Source organism: Notolepis coatsorum, assembly GCF_963971535.1.
Source record: "Notolepis coatsorum genome assembly, chromosome: 6".
NCBI lineage: Eukaryota > Metazoa > Chordata > Actinopteri > Aulopiformes > Paralepididae > Notolepis > Notolepis coatsorum.
The window spans coordinates 40,624,789-40,645,614 of record NC_140170.1 but is presented as its reverse complement, the minus strand read 5'-3'; the positions used below and the strand labels follow the sequence as shown (position 1 = coordinate 40,645,614).

The window sequence follows — 20,826 nt, the reverse complement described above, 5'->3', positions numbered from 1 at the left end:
ACATGAGATTAAATGTGAACTGATGACAGGCTGACGGCTTCTATTTTTCATATAAATGAACATGGATTTATCATAATCTACAAGCACCAGTACTTTGCCTGTCTGCCTCTCTCTCACCTTCGAGAGAACCGCTCACTCGATCTGCGTATTGCCGAGCACTAGGGATGGGTACCTTTCACATTTGAACCGATACCGGTACCGGTACCTGTGAATCGATACCGGTACCCAACGGTACCTTTTTTCGGTAATTTAGTCTCAAGAAATGTAATTTACCTACCTCAGTCGTAAAAAAAAAAAATCCAAACTTCAAATAACTACAATTTCGACAGTTTTCGGCTTGTCATTGCTCCGACTGCTTTGTTGTTGAATCAAGTCAAATCCTAGGTAAGCATATATTGTGCGTGTGAACGTTGACATGAAAAGAAAAAAGTAAAAAAAAATATATATCATTTTTTTTCCCCTCACTTGATTCGATACTCGGTAGTACCGACGTCTTTCGGTTCGGTACCTCAAAAGTACCGAATTCGGTACCCATCCCTACCGAGCACCCAGGAAAGTGCAGTGTCAGGTGTGTGCAGTCGATCGGATGAGCGCTTCTTGGTGAAGCCACGAGGAGTAACACCGGGGACCAAGTGATCTGCACCTTTTTTTTGTATTTTATTTTTTAATTATTTTTTAAACAAACATATAAACAAACATGACAACACACGATAAGATATACAAGCATTAATTGTCAGGGCACATCCAATGAGTTCACATTTTAGTTAGTTGTCTTATATAAGATATACCCCTAATTAGGGCTGCAACTAATGACTAATTTGGTAGTCGACTAATCTGCCGATTATTTTTTCGATTAGTCGACTAATCGAAAACCAATGTAAACAACAACAATTTTTTTTTTTTTTTTTTTTTTAATTACCTATCTTTGTGAAAGTGGCTTCTCAGCTCTGGTCCAGCTGAAGACAGAGCAGAGGAACAGATTGGACATTGAGCATGACCTCAGAGTTGCTGGTCTACCATCACCCCAGACTTTGAGACTCTTGTCAGGACCAAACAACAACATCATAACATGATGATCCCATAGCAAATTAAAATAATGACTCATGAAACATTTGAATTTGGATCTTTAAGCCACTTTAAATGAAAATGTATTTGAAGAACAATACAGCAATCACTCATAACAAGATAAATAAATTAAATAATACAAATTAAAGTGGAAGTGTACTTTAAATAACTTTTGTTTGCTGTGTGTGAGAGGAGTCCGTGTGTGTGTGTATGTGTGTGTGTCTTACTCTGATCGCTGTGTGAGTGAGAGGAGTGTGTGTACTGTGTAATTTGTGTGTGTCTTACTCTGATCGCTGTGTGAGTGAGAGGTGTGTACTGTGTAATTTGTGTATGTGTGTGTGTCTTACTCTGATCGCTGTGTGTGAGTGAGAGGAGTGTGAATGTGTGTGTGTCTTACTCTGATCGCTGTGTGTGAGAGAGAGGAGTGTGAATGTGTGTGTCTTACTCTGATCGCTGTGTGTGAGTGAGAGGAGTGTGTATGTCTGTGTGTCTTACTCTGATCGCTGTGTGTGAGTGAGAGGAGTGTGTATGTGTGTGTCTTACTCTGATCGCTGTGTGTGAGTGAGAGGAGTGCGTGTGTAATGTATTGTGTGTCTAGTCTGATCATCTCCTGCAGGGGAACAATGTTTTCAATGTCCAAAATTTGCTATGGGATCATCATGTTATGATGTTGTCTGGAACCCTGAGAAGCCACTCTCACAAAGATAGGTAGTGCACAAAAAAAAAAAAAAAAAAAAAAATTAAATATTTATTTTTTATTTTTTTAATGACTAATCGACGCAACAATTTCTCGTCGACGATTTTTTATAATCGACGTCGTCGATTATGTCGACTAATCGTTGCAGCCCTACCCCTAATACCTGTTATCTAAAAAAACCTACACACATATGCTCAGCTCGAACCCCCCCCCTCCCAGACCCCACCTTGGGAAGTACCTCCACTATCCCTCGCACCTAACCAGACACTACCATTATAAGCTAGCTTTTATTCTCTCCACCACTTCTAACCACATTGACATTTTGGATTCATTGAGACCCAGAATTCTTGCTGTAGATATTTCATGGTAAATTACATCGAGATATGTAAGAAACCAAACTTTACGGCAAATTTTTTCCGGTTGAAACCAGCGTGATGCGATCAGCTTTTTGGCTACTGTGATACCCGATAAAACCAATCTCTTTAACTGTGGATTCACTGCAAACTCAAAAACATCATTCAATAGTAATACCGAGGGGTGTACAGGTATATTCCAGGATACGAGTTTTGATATTTGTTGGGTCACATCTTTCCAGAATGCCTTAACTGGTGAGCAGTCCCAATACATGTGCATAAATGTCCCTTCGTCCCCATTTGTACATTGGGTGCATTTGGAATCTTGTTTAAGCCCCATTCGGCACAGTCTTATAGGAGTCAAGTATGTCCTGTGAATATAGTTAAGATTGATTTGTTGATGATCCGGGTTCCTTGATGTAAGTCGGACATTTGCCCAGGCTCCTTGCCAATCAAAGTCATTTTCCAGGTCTGGTATATCCCTCCTCCAGACAGAGTCAAGTTGGAGGGTTTCATACGAGGACGTTAGTAATTGATGATAAAATTCTGAAACACAACCTCTCGATGTCTCTCTTGCGTAGAAGAATTTGTGGTATCTGTGGTGTTCAATTGGTCTGTCTAATGGAACACCGTGAGACTTCAAACATAGCTCTAACTGTTTGTGAAAAAGCCATGTGGACTTGGTGAGATTAAATTTTTAGCGTATTTCTTTATCACTACAAAAACCCTGTTTGTTAAAAACATCCCCTAATGAGTGTATGCCTTGCTCTTCCCATATAGGGAATCTTATAGGTCGTTTTCCAATTAAGAGTGCATTGTTATTGAATAAGGGAGTATGATTGTGCCATTTTTGTGGGTTAGGATTTTTTTTTTGTGATTCACGCCATATCCGGATCGCATGAGTGGCCAAATTTTCGTTCACAGTGCTTGATTGGTAGTTTAGTGTATGCTATGTCCTTCAGTCTATGTGGGGCTACTATGTTTTCTTCTATTTTTCTCCAGGATGCTAATGCTTGGGAGTCAAACCATGTTGTCAATGGACTTAATGTGTACGCCTTAAAATATAGGAAAAAATCTGGAAATGCCATGCCACCATCTGCTTTATTTCTCTGTGCGGTGGATCTTTTTATACGTGGTGGTTTGTTATTCCAAATAAATTTGTATGTGGAGGAGTGTAATCTTTTCCAGTAACCCTCTGGAGGGGGTAACGGTAGCATTGAACAGAAGAAGTTGATTTTAGGTAGTACATCCTCTTAACTATTGATATCCGTGCTTGTACTGTGTTTTTAAGTTTTGCCCATCTATCAAGGTCGTCTTTGATTTTGTTTTGGATTTTTGTGTAGTTGTGCTTCACCGTTTGTCTTATGGTAGGGAATATTTCCACTCCCAAGCATCTGAAATGTTTTACCATCGGTATCTGTCCTGGGAGGGTTGTATCTTTTTTTGCAGGGGTGTTAAGTGGAAGGAAAGCCGACTTCGGCCAATTTATCTTAAATCCCGATAAATCACCAAAGTCCTCAATCAACTTGAGCAGATGAGGCAATGTGGTGTTGGGGTTTTGCATGAACAATATTACATCGTCCGCATATAAACTAATTTTTTGTTGTGTGCCCTTGATTACGATTGGTTCTATGGATTGGGATTGTCTTATATATTGTGCTAAAGGCTCTAATGATAGATTGAACAGTCCGGGACTAAGAGGACAACCCTGTCTGGCAGAGCGTGATACCGGAAATATTTTGGAGATGATTGTGCCTGTTGTAATCATGGCCGATGGGTCTTTGTATAATACTTTAATCATATCGATGAATCCTTTTCCTAACCCCATCCTTTCTAGCACTGCCCACAGATACGACCATTCCAGTCTGTCAAAGGCCTTCATAGCATCCAGGGACAGCATCGCCTTAGGTATGGTGTCCTCCTTGTCGGCATCAAGTACGTGCAGTATTCGTCTTACGTTCTCAGTGATCAGGCGGCCTCCTATGAAGCCAGTTTGGTCCGGGTGAACTAAAGACGTCATATGCTTTTGTAATCTGATGGCTAATACCTTAGAGTACAGTTTGATATCTGTTCTGAGGAGGCTTAAAGGTCTATAACTATAATAATTTGATTAAGAAATGTGTCCATTTTGTTTTGATCGAAGGTCGTTTCTGATTTATATAAGTCGGAGTAGAATACTTTGAATGTATCGTTTATTTTTACAGGATCTGTTACAAGTACTTGTGCTCTAATGGTAGTTATATCTGCAAATGTTGCATTAATTCTTAATCGCATGGCTAATAGGTGGCTGGGTTTGGAACCTTGGGAGTACTGCTGTTGTCTTGTGCTGCGTATTTGTATTTCCGATTGTTGTCTGTATATGGCATTGATCTCTATTTTTAGTACGTTAACTTGATTTTCTAGTCGAGTTGAGTTGTTGTATTTTAGAGAATTAAATAACGTTGAGTAAAGCGTTTCCAGCTCAGCCAGTTTTGTGCATTGATTCTTGCGCATTTTGGAGGAAAAGCTATCCGTGAAATCTTTGATCATTCCCTTTACCGACATCCATATTATTCTGGGGTCTTGCACCGAGTTTGCATTCTCCCGTTGGAATACTATAAGAGCTTCTTTGAGTTGTGTAATGAATTCCTTGTTATTAAGCAGCAACGAGTTAAATCGCCATCTTGGGGCTCGGGAGGATAGTATACCAAATGTACCTTTAAGGAGTAAATAACAGTGATCTGATAGTGCGTTGGGTATCATTTCCACTTCATAATTATCAAATAGTCTCTGTGATGCAAAGACATAATCTATTCTGGATAGTGTATTATGTCTCGCAGATCGACAAGAGTACTTTCGGGTCGTGGGATTAAGTAACCGCCATAAGTCATTTACACCTGTAATCTTCGACCAATCCTTTAATGCCTTCGATGAATTCTTTTGTTCGCTGGAAAAGGCGAGGTAAGATTTGTCCATCCTTGGGTTCCAGATGGCATTAAAATCCGCTCCTATTATAAATGAGTAATCGGGAATGTCTAACATTGCATTGGTTAGTGTAGTGAAGAAATCTTCTTCGTACAAATTTGGGGCGTATACCGCTATCAACGCTATTTTCCTGTTCTTATGTTCAATCTTAGCTATAGTTATCCGACCTTCTACATCAGACCATACTCCCTTTAGTACAATATTCAACTTACGTTTAACGACTATGGCTACACCCCGAGTTCTCGTACCAATAGAAGAGTGACTGATATTATGGTATATGTTGTCCGCTAATTTATCTGTCTTTCCCTAGAATGTGCGTTTCGCTTAGCAGAGCAATGTCCACATGTTCTTTTTTCATCAGTGTGAGCACGCTTTTGCGTTTGAGTTGGTTATTTATTCCCCCGGTGTTCCATATCATTATATTCAAACTAGCCATAGTCTATACATGTTGCATTGTAATTTTTGGTAATGCTTCTAGAGTGCGAGGCAATAATAGATATACATCCCACTAGTGAGGTCCCGTTGAGAGCCGAGCTTAAAAACATACATATATACAAATAAAAATCCCCTACCCTTCCCTCCCACCGAGAGTCGTACAGGATTGTGTTCCATGAACACAACCTTTGCGTATGACTCCCTCCCTTGCACCACCGGATATCCCAGAATGATCCAATTATCCTTAACATTCCTATGTATACCATAGGATCTAACACTCTAAATTCTACCATAAGTAGAATGTCGACTGTGGCTTGGCCACTTTCCCGTAAAAAATTAATAAATAAAAATTTAAATGAGATCAAACTAAAAATAAAGACCAAAAATAAGCTTCAATTGTCATGCCCTAATCACTTACATTTTATATGAACTTGTGTAATTTATAGTAACCCATGAATAATATGAAGGTATTGGACTGAAGAGAGAGCCTCAATAAATCAGAGAGAGCGGATGAAAAAAATAAAAAAAACAAGTAAAAGGAAGAGAACATTAACTTAGATCTTAAAAGAGCATTGCTATGCTTAAACATCTAAAGTATAAATTGGAGAAGTAGTGGAATTATTTCCCATTAATAAAAAACAGTTTTTAAATACGTATATGCAGCATTTCCCCTGACCGGGGTGGGCGATGATCGTTGTGTAGAGTGATCTTTCAGCCGGCCGGCTATGATGGTTCTGTGGTTCTGCATCTAGATAGCTGTTGATTATTCCCCCGAGGGGCTTCTGGTAGAGTGAATGACCACGTATTGCTGATATTCCAGAATGTTCCATATATCAAAGAATGCTTAGATGTTCTAGATTATTCCAATATGTCATTTTTACATTGTTTGAATGTTCCAGTATGTTCTGGAGTGTTCCAATCTTGAATCCAATATGTCCGCAATAATATAAACACGTCGGGGAAAGCATTCAAAAACTCTGAGCACGTAGGTCTCTCTGTCCCAAATCCTCGGTTATTAAAGATTGTACTATATGGTGACCTTGCATAACAGAGATTAAAAGGCCATTTATACACTATTCTGCGTGTTGTGCAGACAAGAATTTGGCTGCATCTTCAGGCGAGTTGAGGAGAACCCTTGCTCCTTGTTTATCGACAATGCGAAGTATTGCAGGGTATATTAGTAGGGCCGGGGTCTGTATTTCTCCAGGTATAGTTGAGACATCACCGTCTTGAACTTGGCACGCAGTTCCACTACATCACGACAATAATCTTCAAAGCAGTGTATTGGTACATCCATGTATTTCAGATTGCCTTTCATCCTGCGAGTTTCACGAATAATCATTTCTTTTATTCTGACTTGGCGCAGGATTACCAATATCACTCTGGGCTTAGCGTTATTGCCAATGGAGCGGGTCCCCAATCTGAAGCACTGTTCCACCTCTGGTATTTTAGGAAGGATCTCTGTTCCCAAGATTTTCTGTAATTCTGTGGCAAACTCTTCAGGGTTTGCACATCTCACTGATTCGTACAAACCGACAATATGAATATTCAGCTTGCGTTTTTGATATTCCATCTCGAATATTTTTTTTCTGTTCTTCATTGATTCGCTTAAGCTCCAACGTTATTTCGCGTGATCTGCACCTTTTTTTACGGGCACTTTTTTGAACAGGCACTAGTCACTATAATGATAATAACTCTAGATGGACTCCATGTGTTTTGTGTTTCCAGGACGGCCTCGCCACCCACACCACCCCGGCCGACACCACCACCCCCTACCAGCCCGCCGTGCTCCAGCCCTCCATGGAGCCCAGCCCTAAGGTGGGTGATGGAGTCACACTGACCCATATATGTAGCCCTGAAACAGACCAATGTTATTCTTTACACCAGTTCACTGCACACTACGTCTCTCTTTTTCGTTTTGCATACATTCATTTAGTTTGACTTGAATTATTGAGAGTAAATTAGTTTGAATTTGACCACCAGTGATGTCATCGGGGACGTTGAATCCTTGTGTTGTGTTAATTACAGCTCAATGAAATGATGAGTCCCTATAAGACATAATATCTATATTGCTATTTTCGAATTTACATCATTGCATGGTGCTGAATATAATATATTCACAGTAAATGTTGTCAAACTGTGAAATATCTCACCTCCAGTACATACTTTGTCACAACTCTTTAACAACTAAATGTGTTTGTCACAGCTTAACCGCAGAAAAGGCACAATGCACAGATTTGTACATGTTGAAAAACAATGCAACAAACTGGAAAAGACAGTTTTCACAATAGGTCCTTTAACACATTAATTGCCAAAAACGGCACAGTTCAGCCGGTTACATCGAAGCCCGTCAACTATGCTTGATCCGTATGTTATGGTCGTTTATAACGTCGAGCAAATGGGGATTGGATCTACCAGATGGCGATCAAGAAATTGGAATATTCTTTTTGGATTACTTTCGGCCAAAGGTAAGATCGATTTGACGTAAATTCTAGCTTGATCCTGCAATGCTTTCATAGCGATCGGGCTGGTAACCGTGTCTAGTGTTCAATGCGAATGCCGTTACCTACGCTTGAATAATCAGAAACTACCCGTTCATGCATTCATGATGGAACATAATGCAGATAATGTGGACTTGAATCCGGAACAATAGCGGGTTCAGGCGAGGAACACTAGAGTCTACAATGTAATCGACGTGTAGGACTATTACTCAGCATTTCATGGATTACGATAGACCGCCCTAAAACCATACTTATATGCATCACGGTATAACACGGGAACGTATGGATGGAATATTTTTTTCTTGACCTATGACTATAGTACTGTATCCATAGCTATAATATAGAATATAGTTCTAGCTCTACAAACAAGGTAGGGCTGTCTTAAATACTTCGAAGCTTCGAAGCTTTGTTCGATGGGAATGGGATTCGAATATGAAAAGAAAATTCGATTAAAAAAAAATGAAGATTTTTTTTTTGTGTGTGCAAAATCAACTCTGCCTCTCTTTGTTAACTACAACAAGCAATGCTGTTTGTTATTTAAGACGAGGTCGGACTCGGCACTGACAGATTTGTGTTCATTGTGCTGCTTTTATAAAGCCTCAAATGACTGCTTACAATATTTCATGAAAGCAAAGTGTTTTGTTTGTCTAAGATTTAAAAAGGTTTAAAACGTTACAGCACTGACAAAGTTGAACAAAGTGCTGTACAAGTCACACAACATAAAAATATATATATATATTTAAATAAAACAAATTTATATCGAAGCTTCAAATTAAAATCGAATCGAATTCCAAAAAATGGGTGGCATGAGGCGCCAATGAGGAGTAAGAGGCGTGGCACTGGAAGTGTTAAAGATTAAATGAAAAATGTGTTCCATTTTTACCCATTTGTCTGCACCTAGCGATCATCTATTTATCACCATGTGCCAATAAAATTCACAAAAATGATTTCCTTAAAAAACTAAAAAAAAAAATCTGGAAGAAGTACCTAATCTGTGAGTCACTCTGCACTTGAGGGTGACAAAAAAATTGCCCAATTAGATTTTTAACCCTGCCCCTCCCACATCTTTGTTTACGTTTGATGAAAGTTGAGTCCTCAGATTGGAATCAAGTGGTAGCAGTGATGTTTGGTGTCTCTCCTCCAGACCGCAGTGGCTGCAGCCCAGGTCAATCTGCTGAGACAGCAGGAGGAGCTGGAGAGGAAAGCAGCTGATCTGGACCGCAGAGAGCAGGAGCTCCAGAGCAGAGGACCAGGAGGTCACTGGAAACACCCTCTAAAGGCTGATTTATACTAGGATAGAGCTAAGGGTTAAGGCTGATTTATACTAGGAAAAGACAGTGATAGAGCTAAGGGTTAAGGCTGATTTATACGAGGAAAAGACAGTGATAGAGCTAAGGGTTAAGGCTGATTTATACGAGGAAAAGACAGTGATAGGGGCGGCTAGGTGGTGCAGTGGGCAAGGCGCTCACCACCAATGCAGGAGACGCTGGGTTTGAGCCTTAATGATACTAATACAATTGGCATTATTAGGGGGTGGGAAGCTGATGGGTGGGGATCGGACGTTGTGGACAGCGACTCCTACAGGTCGGTTGGTGCGCCTGCACAGCAGAATCAGGAAGCGACGGGGGCGGCGTGCCCTCCAAACGCAGACCCCCGACGCTGAGAGATCGCGCTGTGCAGGTGAAAAGATGCGACTGCTGCTTCCTCGAGTACCGGAGGGGACACGTGATGTAAGGCTTAGTCCACATTGCAGCCGGCTTGTGGGAGGCATGGCCTAACAACGTTCGAGACAGGGGAGGGTAGAATTGGACGATACGAAATTGGGATGGGAGAAAAATAAAAAATGGGAGAAAAAGTAGATAAAAAAAAAGCTAAGGGTTACGACTGATTTATACTAGCGTGATCAACACGTTCCTGCCTGTAAAGTTTCAACGCAGCGGGTAAATTAGTTGTGTGGTAGATTATTATTTCTATAAGCTATTTCTTATGCTTATATAGGCACAAAAAGGTGAAGCATTCAAATTGTGATTTGGGCAGCGATTACCCTAGCAGCGAATCAGCGATTACATTTCTGAAGCCTTGAAGTATTCCGGACAGCCCTACCTAATATTGAGTTACACACACTTTTGCACAATAAACTTCTCCATTGTCTTGAGGTTTAAAACTCTTTCTTTAACCTGCAGTGAAAGAGAACAACTGGCCTCCTCTTCCCAAGATCTTTCCCATCAAGCCTTGCTTCTACCAGGACTTCTCTGAGGAGATTCCCCCTGAGCATATACGAATCTGCAAGATGTTGTACTACCTATGGATGTGTAAGTATACAGTACACTAGGGCTGTAAATTGTCCCTAAGAGCAGGTGAAAAGTGCTTACAATATTGTGTGTTGTATTTGCTATTATGGGTAGTACCATTAGGCATTGGGTTCTGTTCTAAACACCCATTTATTAATGAATGAATGATCATTGCATTTATGTAGCGCTTTTCTAGATACTCATATGTACTATGTATTAACCACAGGTAGTTTATTGGCTTGTATTACAGGCACACTTTATTTTTCTATTTTTTTTATTTACATTTTACTGGCAGTTTGGTAATCAAATTCATATTTTTATTTTCAAATTAGAATATTGAAATGTATTCTGACAGCCCTAGTACACAGTACTATGTGTATGCAATGATGTAGAAGTACATACTGTATAGATATGTAATTATACAGTACTATATTTTGATATGTAATTATACAGTACTACCTGTGGATGTGTAATTATACAGTACATAGTACTGTCTATAGATATGTAATTATGTAGTAGTACATGTAGATGTGTAATTATACAGTCCTATCTGTGGATGTGTAATTATACAGTATTATCTGTGGATGTGTAATTATACAGTCCTATCTGTGGATGTGTAATTATACAGTATTATCTGTGGATGTGTAATTATACAGTCCTATCTGTGGATGTGTAATTATGCAGTCCTATCTGTGGATGTGTAATTATACAGCCCTATCTGTGGATGTGTAATTATACAGTACTATCTGTGGATGTGTAATTATACAGTACTATCTGTGGATGTGTAATTATACAGTACTATCTGTGGATGTGTAATTATACAGTACTATCTGTGGATGTGTAATTATACAGTCCTATCTGTGGATGTGTAATTATACAGTACTATCTGTGGATGTGTAATTATTACGGGTGTAACGATGCGACCTCACAACGATTAATTTCGATTACGATTATTCAGGCAACGATTCAATGCATCATGAAATCTCTTCATTTGACCACGATTCGATTCGATACATCTTCTATACATTTTCTATCAGTTAATTCCCCCAAAAAAATTTATACACAAATGTGGCTGGGGGAACTGATTCACTCAGCATGAATGGACTATAGGTCAATAAAAACAATACACAAAAAAAAAACATTAAAAAAAATATATATATTTTCTTTTATTTTCGATTATACCGGTAATCGTTTCTAACATATTCAAATCGATGCATCAATTCTAACACATTCGCATCGATGCATTTCGATTAATCGATGCATCGTTACACACCCCTAGTAATTATACAGTACAATCTGTATAAGATGGATGTATAAGAGTTTGGCATGGGAATCTTTGGGAATGTCACGATTCGATTTTAGTTCTATTCTTGGGGCCACAATTCGATTTAAAATTAAAATCAGAAAGTTCAAGACTAAATTTGTGAATAGATTTTTAATCTTAGAAGATAGAATGTTAATTTGAATATATTTTTTCTCCCCCACCCCTAGTAAGTAGAGTGTTAAACCAAGATCCTGGCTCTCTATGGTCATTGAACAACCCTGGGTGTCTGTCGTAAAGAGTAGGAGTGATCACACAGATAGACGATAAACAATACATATTATTGATTATTAACCAGGCTTACTGGCTTGGGGCTTTAAGGAAATGGTTTTATTTGATCTGTAGATGGCTTCCCGGCATTGAATCGTGTGTGTGTGTGTGTGTGTGTGTGTGTGTGTGTGTGTGTGTGTGTGTGTGTGTGTGTGTGCTGCTATCTGTACCCATGAGCTGTATGCTACTTGTCTGGTTCATCTGGAACTCCCTCCCCGCAGAACTCCGCACCGCCCCAACTCTGGACTCATTCAAAAAACTGCTCAAAACCCACCTCTTCAACTTGGCCTTTAACCCCTAATCTCTCACTTTATATGTATATGTTGTGTCTGTCCACTGTCTGCTACTTTGTTATCCCCCCCCCCTATGTAAAGCGACCTTGGGTCTCTTGAAAGGCGCTATATAAAATGAAATGAAGTTATTATTATTATCATCCTATGTGTGTGTGTGTGTGTGTGTGTACCTTTGGTTGCCATTGCCAATTTGAGGACGAATGTAACAGAAGAACCCACAATGTCCAATTGCACTGATAATATTTGTGTCCTTTAGACATTGTATTTATGTGGACATAAATAAAGATTCTAAACGTGTGTTTGTGCCCGTTTCCCCAGTTAACTTTGTGACCCTGTTCCTCAACCTGCTGGCCTGCCTGGCCTACTTCACCGCTTACAACGCTGCCGGGGTTGACTTTGGTCTTTCCATTCTCTGGCTCATCATGTTCACGCCCTGCTCCTTCCTCTGCTGGTACCGGCCCGTCTACAAGGCCTTCAGGTGAGTCTCTTGCCACATAAGCCGCATTTGCACCAAAACTACCTGGAACTTTTTATTGCCAGTGTTGAACTACATTTCATGGAACTTTTAAGTTCCTTCAGCCCACTGTTCTCTGCTTTTGGACTGTGGTGTGAAGACCTGCAAAGATTTGTGCTGTGGATGTTTTTTAATTGAGTTGAGTCAGTTGAAATTAACTCTGATCATTCAGAATGTTCAGTGCCTGAAAGTACAACCTCCAAAAGTTCCTGGGCCCTCATTCATCAACGTGGCGTAGAAAATGTTCTATTTCCACACGTAAGCACAGAATTTAGAATCAGTGCACGCACAAAAAAAACGGGATTTACCACACGTGCGTACGCAGGTTCTACGCACACCTGTCATGATAAATATCACCTTGGCCCTGCGCCGAGGCTCGTGCACACTTTCACGTATTTGCATACCAAAACCGCCCCGATTAACCATATACGGTAATGGACACCCCCATGAAATGTGGAAGAATGGACTAAACCGAGGGAAGCGTGTTATGAGACAGGCTGACAGACGTGTACACGTACGGTGATGTCGGATATGATATCTATTAACCATTGCTACATGGGCAGCGCAAACACTAATAAAGACCGTGCTGGAATATGACTGCCTTTTTCCGTTTTGTTTGATTAATACCCAGGGATTAAAGTTCTCCTCAATTTTATTCCAAATCGCGACGGATTTTCCGTCAATTTTCTACCTGCTGCTGATGATTTCTAGAGGCATACAATCTATTTTGATGTCAGTATTGGGTAGCCTATATAAACAATAATACGAGAGCATATACAAGAACAATGAATCTTACTGCCATGTATGATGTAGCAGATACGCCATGTGTAGCCTGCCTATATGTGATCAATACAAACATGAACTTGAATTCCATCATGTCTGTGTGCAGGTCACTGCGGGAACTCACAAGGCTGTTGTCACAATGTAAATAAGAACGTGCACTGAAAAGTTACAGTATGTAGTTGGTTGATTATTTGTATGACAGTCAGTAAACCCTTGCAAAAAGTATCCGTTTTATTTAATGAATTGAAAACATGCAGCATGCCTTTCCTCCCGGCATGCAGCAACAACATGTATCAGGCAAATGCGCATCGCAACATTGACTGAGTGGAATCCCTTTCTATTCACATAACTGCATTTGTGATGGAGCTTTGACAGCTACAGTAACAGTCTATTGCTCGATCCATCTCCAATATCACGATGGACCGTGCCGGTGGCAAAGACCCGAGGGTGGAGAGGACTTGAATGAATTCCATCATCATATTTATATGTTGTGAACTTGTGTCTGTCCACTATGTTTGTTATTGCAAGGGTTTTGTAATACACATACACCCTGGTGTCATTGCAATGCGTTTTTTATTCTTTCTTATACAGTAAAAAGGGGGAAGAACACTATATCGTGGGTGTTCATATGACTTGTATTCTGCTTACAGCTTCGAAATTCCACTTGTTTCGTTTAACGTAAAGCCTTTTAAATATAATCAAAACGTTCCCGTGTTTCTGCGGTCTGTGCGCAAAATAATAACGAGTTGAGCTACGCGGAGCGCAGTCAGTCAGTACACCCCATATATTCCGATAACGCTATATAAACCATGCTGCATTCATTCTGAGAGAAAGATCTATTATTCCAAATGCTATTTATAGGGTTTTGACCATAATTACACTACTGTTGCTATTTTACAATGAACTATAATGAATTACGGTTCATACAGAACATGCCAGTGTTGAAACTAATGCACAGAAGCTCATTTCCTTGTTGTAATAATATATTCTACCAACGGGCGCCAGGTACGCATGGTCCGAGCTGTGCGTAAATATAAGCACGAAGTCAAGTTCAAGTTGAAATTGATGAATCCCACACTCTGCTTAGAAATGGTCGTACGCACAGCTTAAGCACATATCTGTGCGTAAATCACGTTGATTAATGAGGGCCCTGGACTTGGGGAAAGGTCCTACCCCCAGAGCAGGCTCTTTTGGGGGGTAAAATAATCTCCCAAATGAATGTTGTTGTTTACATGTTGCATGCATGCATCTCCTCCCTACCTCCATGTGGAATGCACCTGATTGGATAAATGACATGCTGTGCTCTAGTGCGACATCTAGTGGCTGAACATTATCTTTAGCACATTAAAGGTATAATGACTAGGCTGAAACTACTCATTAGACCTTTAACCTCTCAACACATCCGGTGCCGTTCACCAACGGTTCAGTGCCAAAAAACGAAGATTCTCGTTTCTGGGTCGTTTTTCCTTTTTTATTTTATTTTTTATACCCTATTCATTCTCAGGGTGCTGTGTGTTGGCTGAAAAATGCATAGTGGGAATCCGAAGGTGCAGTACCGGCCGCATCCTACCAGGCGGCGTTATCGAGCTACATTTCTAACACTGTAGCCTCAGCTGTGGAATGACTCCAGGTCTCGGATTTAATTTCTTGTTCTCGGCGAAGCACACAGTTCAGCTGGTTACATCGAAGCCCGTCAATTATGCTTGATCCGTATGTTTTTTTAATTTTTTTTATAACTCCTCTTTTTCTCCGCCTGATTTTCTATTTTTCTCCCCATCCCAATTTAGTCGTTATGCCAATTCCCCCCCTCCCCTACCTGGTTGGTGTGCGCATGTTCCTCCTACTGGTCGGTACAAGGGAACCCTGAAGTCCACTGCATGCTTCCTCCGACACATGTGGAGACAGCCAGTGGCTCTCTTATCACCTGGCAGCGAGGACCCTCATTGGTGAAGCGTAACGGGTGGAAGGTCACGCTGCCTTCACCATTTCCTGCCTTTCGCTGAGCAGGCGCCCATACCTGACCTGTAGGCGTCGCTGTCCACAACGCCAGATTACCACCCACGACTTCCCTCCCCCTAACTCAGCCAAAGAGTTAGTATGACGATCGGCCCAAGCCGCAGGGCAATGCTGAATCCGGGAGTCGAGACCGCAGCCTCTTGCATTGGTGACGAGCGCAATCTCCGCTACACCACCCGACCGCCCCTTTGATCCGTATGTTATGGTAGTTTATAACGTCGATCAAATGGGGATTGGATCTACCAGATAGCGATCAAGAAATTGGAATATTCTTTTTGGATTATTTTCGGCTGAAGGTAAGAGCGATTCGATCGGGCTGGTAACCGTGTCTAGTGTTCAATGCGAATGCCGTTACCTACGCTCGAATAATCAGAAACGACCCCCCCCCCCCTTTCATGCGTTCATGATGGAACATAATACCGATAATGTGGACTTGAATCCAGAACAATAGCGGGTTCAGGAGAGGAAAGCTAGAGTCCACAATGTAATCGACGTGTAGGGCTATTACCCAGCATTTCATGGATTACGATAGACTTCCCTAAAAAACCATACTTGTATTCACCACGGTATAACACGGGAACGTATGGATGGAAAAAATATCTCTTTTGCATCTTGACCGGAAGAAACCCAGTGTCAAATGACTATAGTACTGTATCCATGGCTATAATATAGAATATGGTTATAGCTCTACAAACAACGTGACCGTTTACATGGGGTTAATAGGTGGCATGAGGGGTTAACGATGAGGAAGAGGCGTGGCACTGGAAGTGTTAACAGGCACCCAGAAAAGTCGCCCTTTTTTTACTTGAACTTGAGGACTGCATACTTTTTTTGCAAAGCTTAGATTTATACTTTATACTTATAGCACATGCATAAGCCTGGTCTCCTTTGAAAGATAACATTCTGAAGTTACTAATGCAAAAAAGGAGATTCACTTTTAGTGCTAATGAAATAGAGTAACAGAGGTCTGAACTTGAGTTGAACTTGTGTACTTGCATTCTTATGTAGCGGTTGCAAAAAAAAAAAAAAAATAGGTATAAGCTGGAAAACACAGTGGTTCCATAGCCTGAAGTCTTATGAAGTACAGGTCCAAATTTTATGAGAATGCGTTCAGAAATGGGTCTTTGAGAGACGTCCGAGGACAACCTGCAAAAAAAAAAAAAAATCTCCAAAATCCATTTCCTCATCCATGGCCGTTCATTCTGAAGTGTGATTCCTTCTCGTTTTCGCTTGTTAACCTTTACCCACTTCCTGTATTTGCACCCCCCCCCCACGTGGGGTATCGTTGGAAAGCTACACTCATTGGCTACAACGCTGACCAATAGTTTTCGCCATCAGCGGGTGATTGGCAGTTCTGGAGCGTCTGGAGTCCGGGTTGGTCATCTGACGCACGGCACGTAAAAAGACGCTCGCCTAACATATCGTCATGTAACTCAAGAACCGAGGCACGGATTTGGTCGGGTGAGGTGGCGTTCGAACAGCAACAAACGGTCATTTATATTTTCCGCGTAAAATGCAGCTGCTAGACGCTCGCAAAGTGCCGTGACTTTCGTGCACATGCATGGCGGCCCGAGAATGGGCCGTTGCAAGTTAAGAGGTTAAAGAAACATGTAGTGTATATGTCACGTAAACATGCACGTCACAGAAAGCTTTACCAACTTGTTGAATTTGTTGATTTTCTTTCTTCTTTTCAGGACCGACAGCTCGTTCAGCTTCTTCTTCTTCTTCTTTGTGTTTTTCATCCAAGTGGCGATCTTCATCATCCAGGCGGTGGGCATCCCTCGCTGGGGCAACAGGTGAGACAGACACCTCCTGTAACAGGACAACAACATACAGCATTTCATTCAGTAGAGCCTCAGGTGCAGTTAGGCCATAAATATCTGGACATCGACACAATTTTGACAATTCTGGATCTGTACACCACCACAATGGACTTGAAATGAAAAGCAGGTGAATAGTGTTGGAATTACAACAGTTTCTACATGTGCCCCCCCCCCCCCCCCCCTTTAACATTTTAAGCCCTAGCCATATTTTCTGAAAATTAGCCTAGAAAGTACATTTACAAAAGTAAATGGAACATTGCTCCACTTCTACAATGTTCATTTGCATGTTCTTGGTATCTAGGGACATCTAGGGACATCTATGAACCTCAGGGAATGTATTCCCAGTGTCAAGAAATATTGTGTCTGTTACTATGCTTGAGTAAATTGTAATGAACCAAAGTTCATCAGTTATTATCATTTTTCGTTCTCCATCTTTGACAGTGAATAACACCACGCTAACACTGATCAGATGTGGAAAAATTACTTCACTAAAAACATTACATTATTAAAAATCTAAGCAAATAAATAAAGGGCAGATGATTTACAGGGGTTTTGTAGATACAGTACTGAATTTTGCCATTTGGACACATGCAATTTGATATATGAATATAGAATATCAGGCCTATATTATGGCCATGTCATACATATATGGATCGGCCAAATCTCCTCTTTCCAATGGCAGAGGTAAATCTGGATTTAGTACCACCAGGCGCCCGTTACAGGCAGCAAAGACTGAATGAAATCTACTGTAAGTACAGTTAATTTTGTATAATGTACATAGCTCTGCCATTTTTTACCAGATTGTGATGCGTTCTTTTTTTAGATGTTCACAGAAAGGTAAACAAACTATACGTTGTATTCTATAGCAATAACGTTCAGGTTTGTTGTGATGAAAATAATATTGACGATATTTTCGTGATTATATCTCACATCAGCCTGCTGCAGCTTTGACAGCAGCTGGTGTGAGCTGGGTAGTGTATGAAATTTCGACGTCCCTCGAAAGCCCTGGGTCTCCTCTTTCTTAGGACTACAACGATTTCATGACGGCGTCATTTCCTCACGTCTAAATCATCCAGTTTCCAATGCAATGCACAGAGATATTTATAAGCTCATATTTAGCTAATAACACTTAAAATCATTGGTAAACAAATAAATGTAGTGCTGCAAATATACACTTTGACTGCTGTTTTGATAGGGTTAGGGTCTTTACTCTACATTTGAAAAATAAATGCAACATTAATTAATATGGACTGTATTGATCTATTTATGACGTGAAATAAATCTCAACCCGTTACCCGGCCGATCGGGCTTAACACATTGAGTGCCGTCCATTAACCCCATCTAAACGTAGTTGTAGTTTGTAGAGATAAACCTATATTTTATAGTATAGCTATGGGTCTAATAACGCCGTCGAGTGTCAGTGAGTTGCTTCCAGTCAACGTGCAAAAAACTTTATTTTTTCATCCGTACAGTTCTGTTTTATACCGTTTTGAATATGAATATAGTTTGGGTGCTTCTGAGTAATTCCAGGAAAAAGACGCGAAAACTGCGTTTTTGTGTAATTCAATAAACACGTCATTTTTCACCTGATTATCGAATCTTCCTAGCTTGTATCTGATGTAATGCAAATGAAATAATCCAATTATCTGATCGCCATTCCAGTTATCCACAGCGATCCTGTCTCCGACGTTGTTGGGCATTGCACAATACCGGGCGGGCGGGGTCAGTTGTCCAAACCATCCCTACAAGCGTGTGTTTTGCCGGAGTGTTTAGGACCTGCCCCCACGCCACAGCTCGGTAGAGAAAATAAACTACCCCGTTCCTAATGGAGTGCAATAATGGCCGAGGGCGGTATAAGACCGTCTGCCTGCTCAGACACACTCAGAACAGTATGCACAAGGTGCCCCGCTGAATTATGAATGGCAATAGCATTTAAAAGAAATACCGTGAGAAAAACGTAGATCTACGTTTCCGGCACCCAATGTGTTAAGGGGTTAAGGGTAATGTGGTGATTTGTTCACCTGTATAACAACTCCTAAAGAAACTATGTGAATGTTAGCCAAAGTATGTTTGGTCCAAAGATTCTGGATTGATGCTTTAAAACACTTAATATTTAATTTTATTTATTTAACACTTAGTTCATGCCAACCGTTGAGTGCCAACGACGAGAAATCTCGTTATTAATTGTAAAAAAAATTATTAGCGATTTCCATAAATTTTTCATCAATCTAGCCTCACGTTACCACTGGGACTCTCTCTGAGCTCGAATTGGGAAAATACCGTCCCCTATCGTCTCCCGGATGGTAATGCACCCTTTGGATTGGACTGAATGAAAACACATGGGGAAAAGAAAGTCCGGAATCCACATTTTACTTGTCAGGCATGTAATCCGAGCCGATTGCAGTCATCCTCAGACCCTCAGAACAGCGTGGAATATGTCTTTCGACCACCCAGCATTTGATCAATAAACGCGATCGATATTTGGAATGGCGATCAGGAATTGAAATAATCTTTTTGGAGAACATCTGATCTGAGGTAAGGAATCTATTTTACCAGTCTTGGGATAATCAGAGCTTTTTTCACAGATATATCAACGTGTCCCGTATGTGTGTGTGTGCGATCAGGAAATAAGATAATCGATTTTTCAGCCCGTTTTTCTAGCGTGCATAAGTACATATATACTATCGATAATCTAGCGTTTATTTGAAAACGATTCATAAATAGGCCGAAAAATTACAATGTTTTTTGTGTATTCCAGTAAAGAGCGATTCCTGCAGAATCACTTTTTTTCTGAAAATTTCAAAAAAACGAGCGTTTTTCAAAATGGTATAAAACGGAAATGTACCGATTTATTAAAAAAATAATAATCCGTTTTGACAATGTTGACTGGAAGCAAGTCATTGATAAGCGACGGGCGTATTGGACACATAGCCATAATTTAAGATATCGTTTATGCGTTCGCAAATGTGCTCGCTCTCTCATTGAATAGAGCCTCGGCACTCAAGCGCTAAATCATGCGCCCCCTGCTGGCACTGAAAGTGTTAAGGGAGGTGTGTCCTGAACAAGTCATCAGATATAATAGAAAATATACTGACATAAAATACATATGAATCCGGGGAGCTCCAGTAGCTCACCACGTACCGCGAGTGCTATTTCAGCGCCGTGGACAACCGTGCTCGTCACGGATCTGGGGCTGAGCGAGTTTGAATCCCGGACTGCAGCCGTGCCTTTCCCAGAGTGTCTTCCCCCCCATCTGAACCCTTTCAGCCTGCTTCTGTCGGTCGAACTTGACCAAGTATAAATGCGATAAACGTATAAAAGAGCCAGGGAAATGGCCAAAGTTTAAAAAAAAATTAAAAATACATATGAATCCATATAAACAGGACAATATTGGGGCGGCTACGTGGCGCAGTGGGCAAGGCGCTCACAACGAATGCTGGAGACTAGGCTTGAACAGGATGCCTCCTGTTCGAGCCCCGCTCTCCACATTGCTTTCAGTT

General features: G+C 40.7%; 1 protein-coding gene across 1 annotated transcript in view; it reads left to right on the top strand.

The window, feature by feature from the left end:
* Nucleotides 1-20,826, top strand: part of LOC311230932 (secretory carrier-associated membrane protein 2-like) — a 59,379-nt gene that overhangs the window by 21,823 nt on the left and 16,730 nt on the right. Inside the window, exons 3-7 of the mRNA XM_084317381.1 lie at nucleotides 7,243-7,332; nucleotides 9,160-9,271; nucleotides 10,199-10,327; nucleotides 12,509-12,668; nucleotides 17,198-17,299. Coding sequence (XP_084173507.1) covers nucleotides 7,243-7,332; nucleotides 9,160-9,271; nucleotides 10,199-10,327; nucleotides 12,509-12,668; nucleotides 17,198-17,299 — 593 coding nt within the window. The remainder of the gene's footprint in view (nucleotides 1-7,242; nucleotides 7,333-9,159; nucleotides 9,272-10,198; nucleotides 10,328-12,508; nucleotides 12,669-17,197; nucleotides 17,300-20,826) is intronic.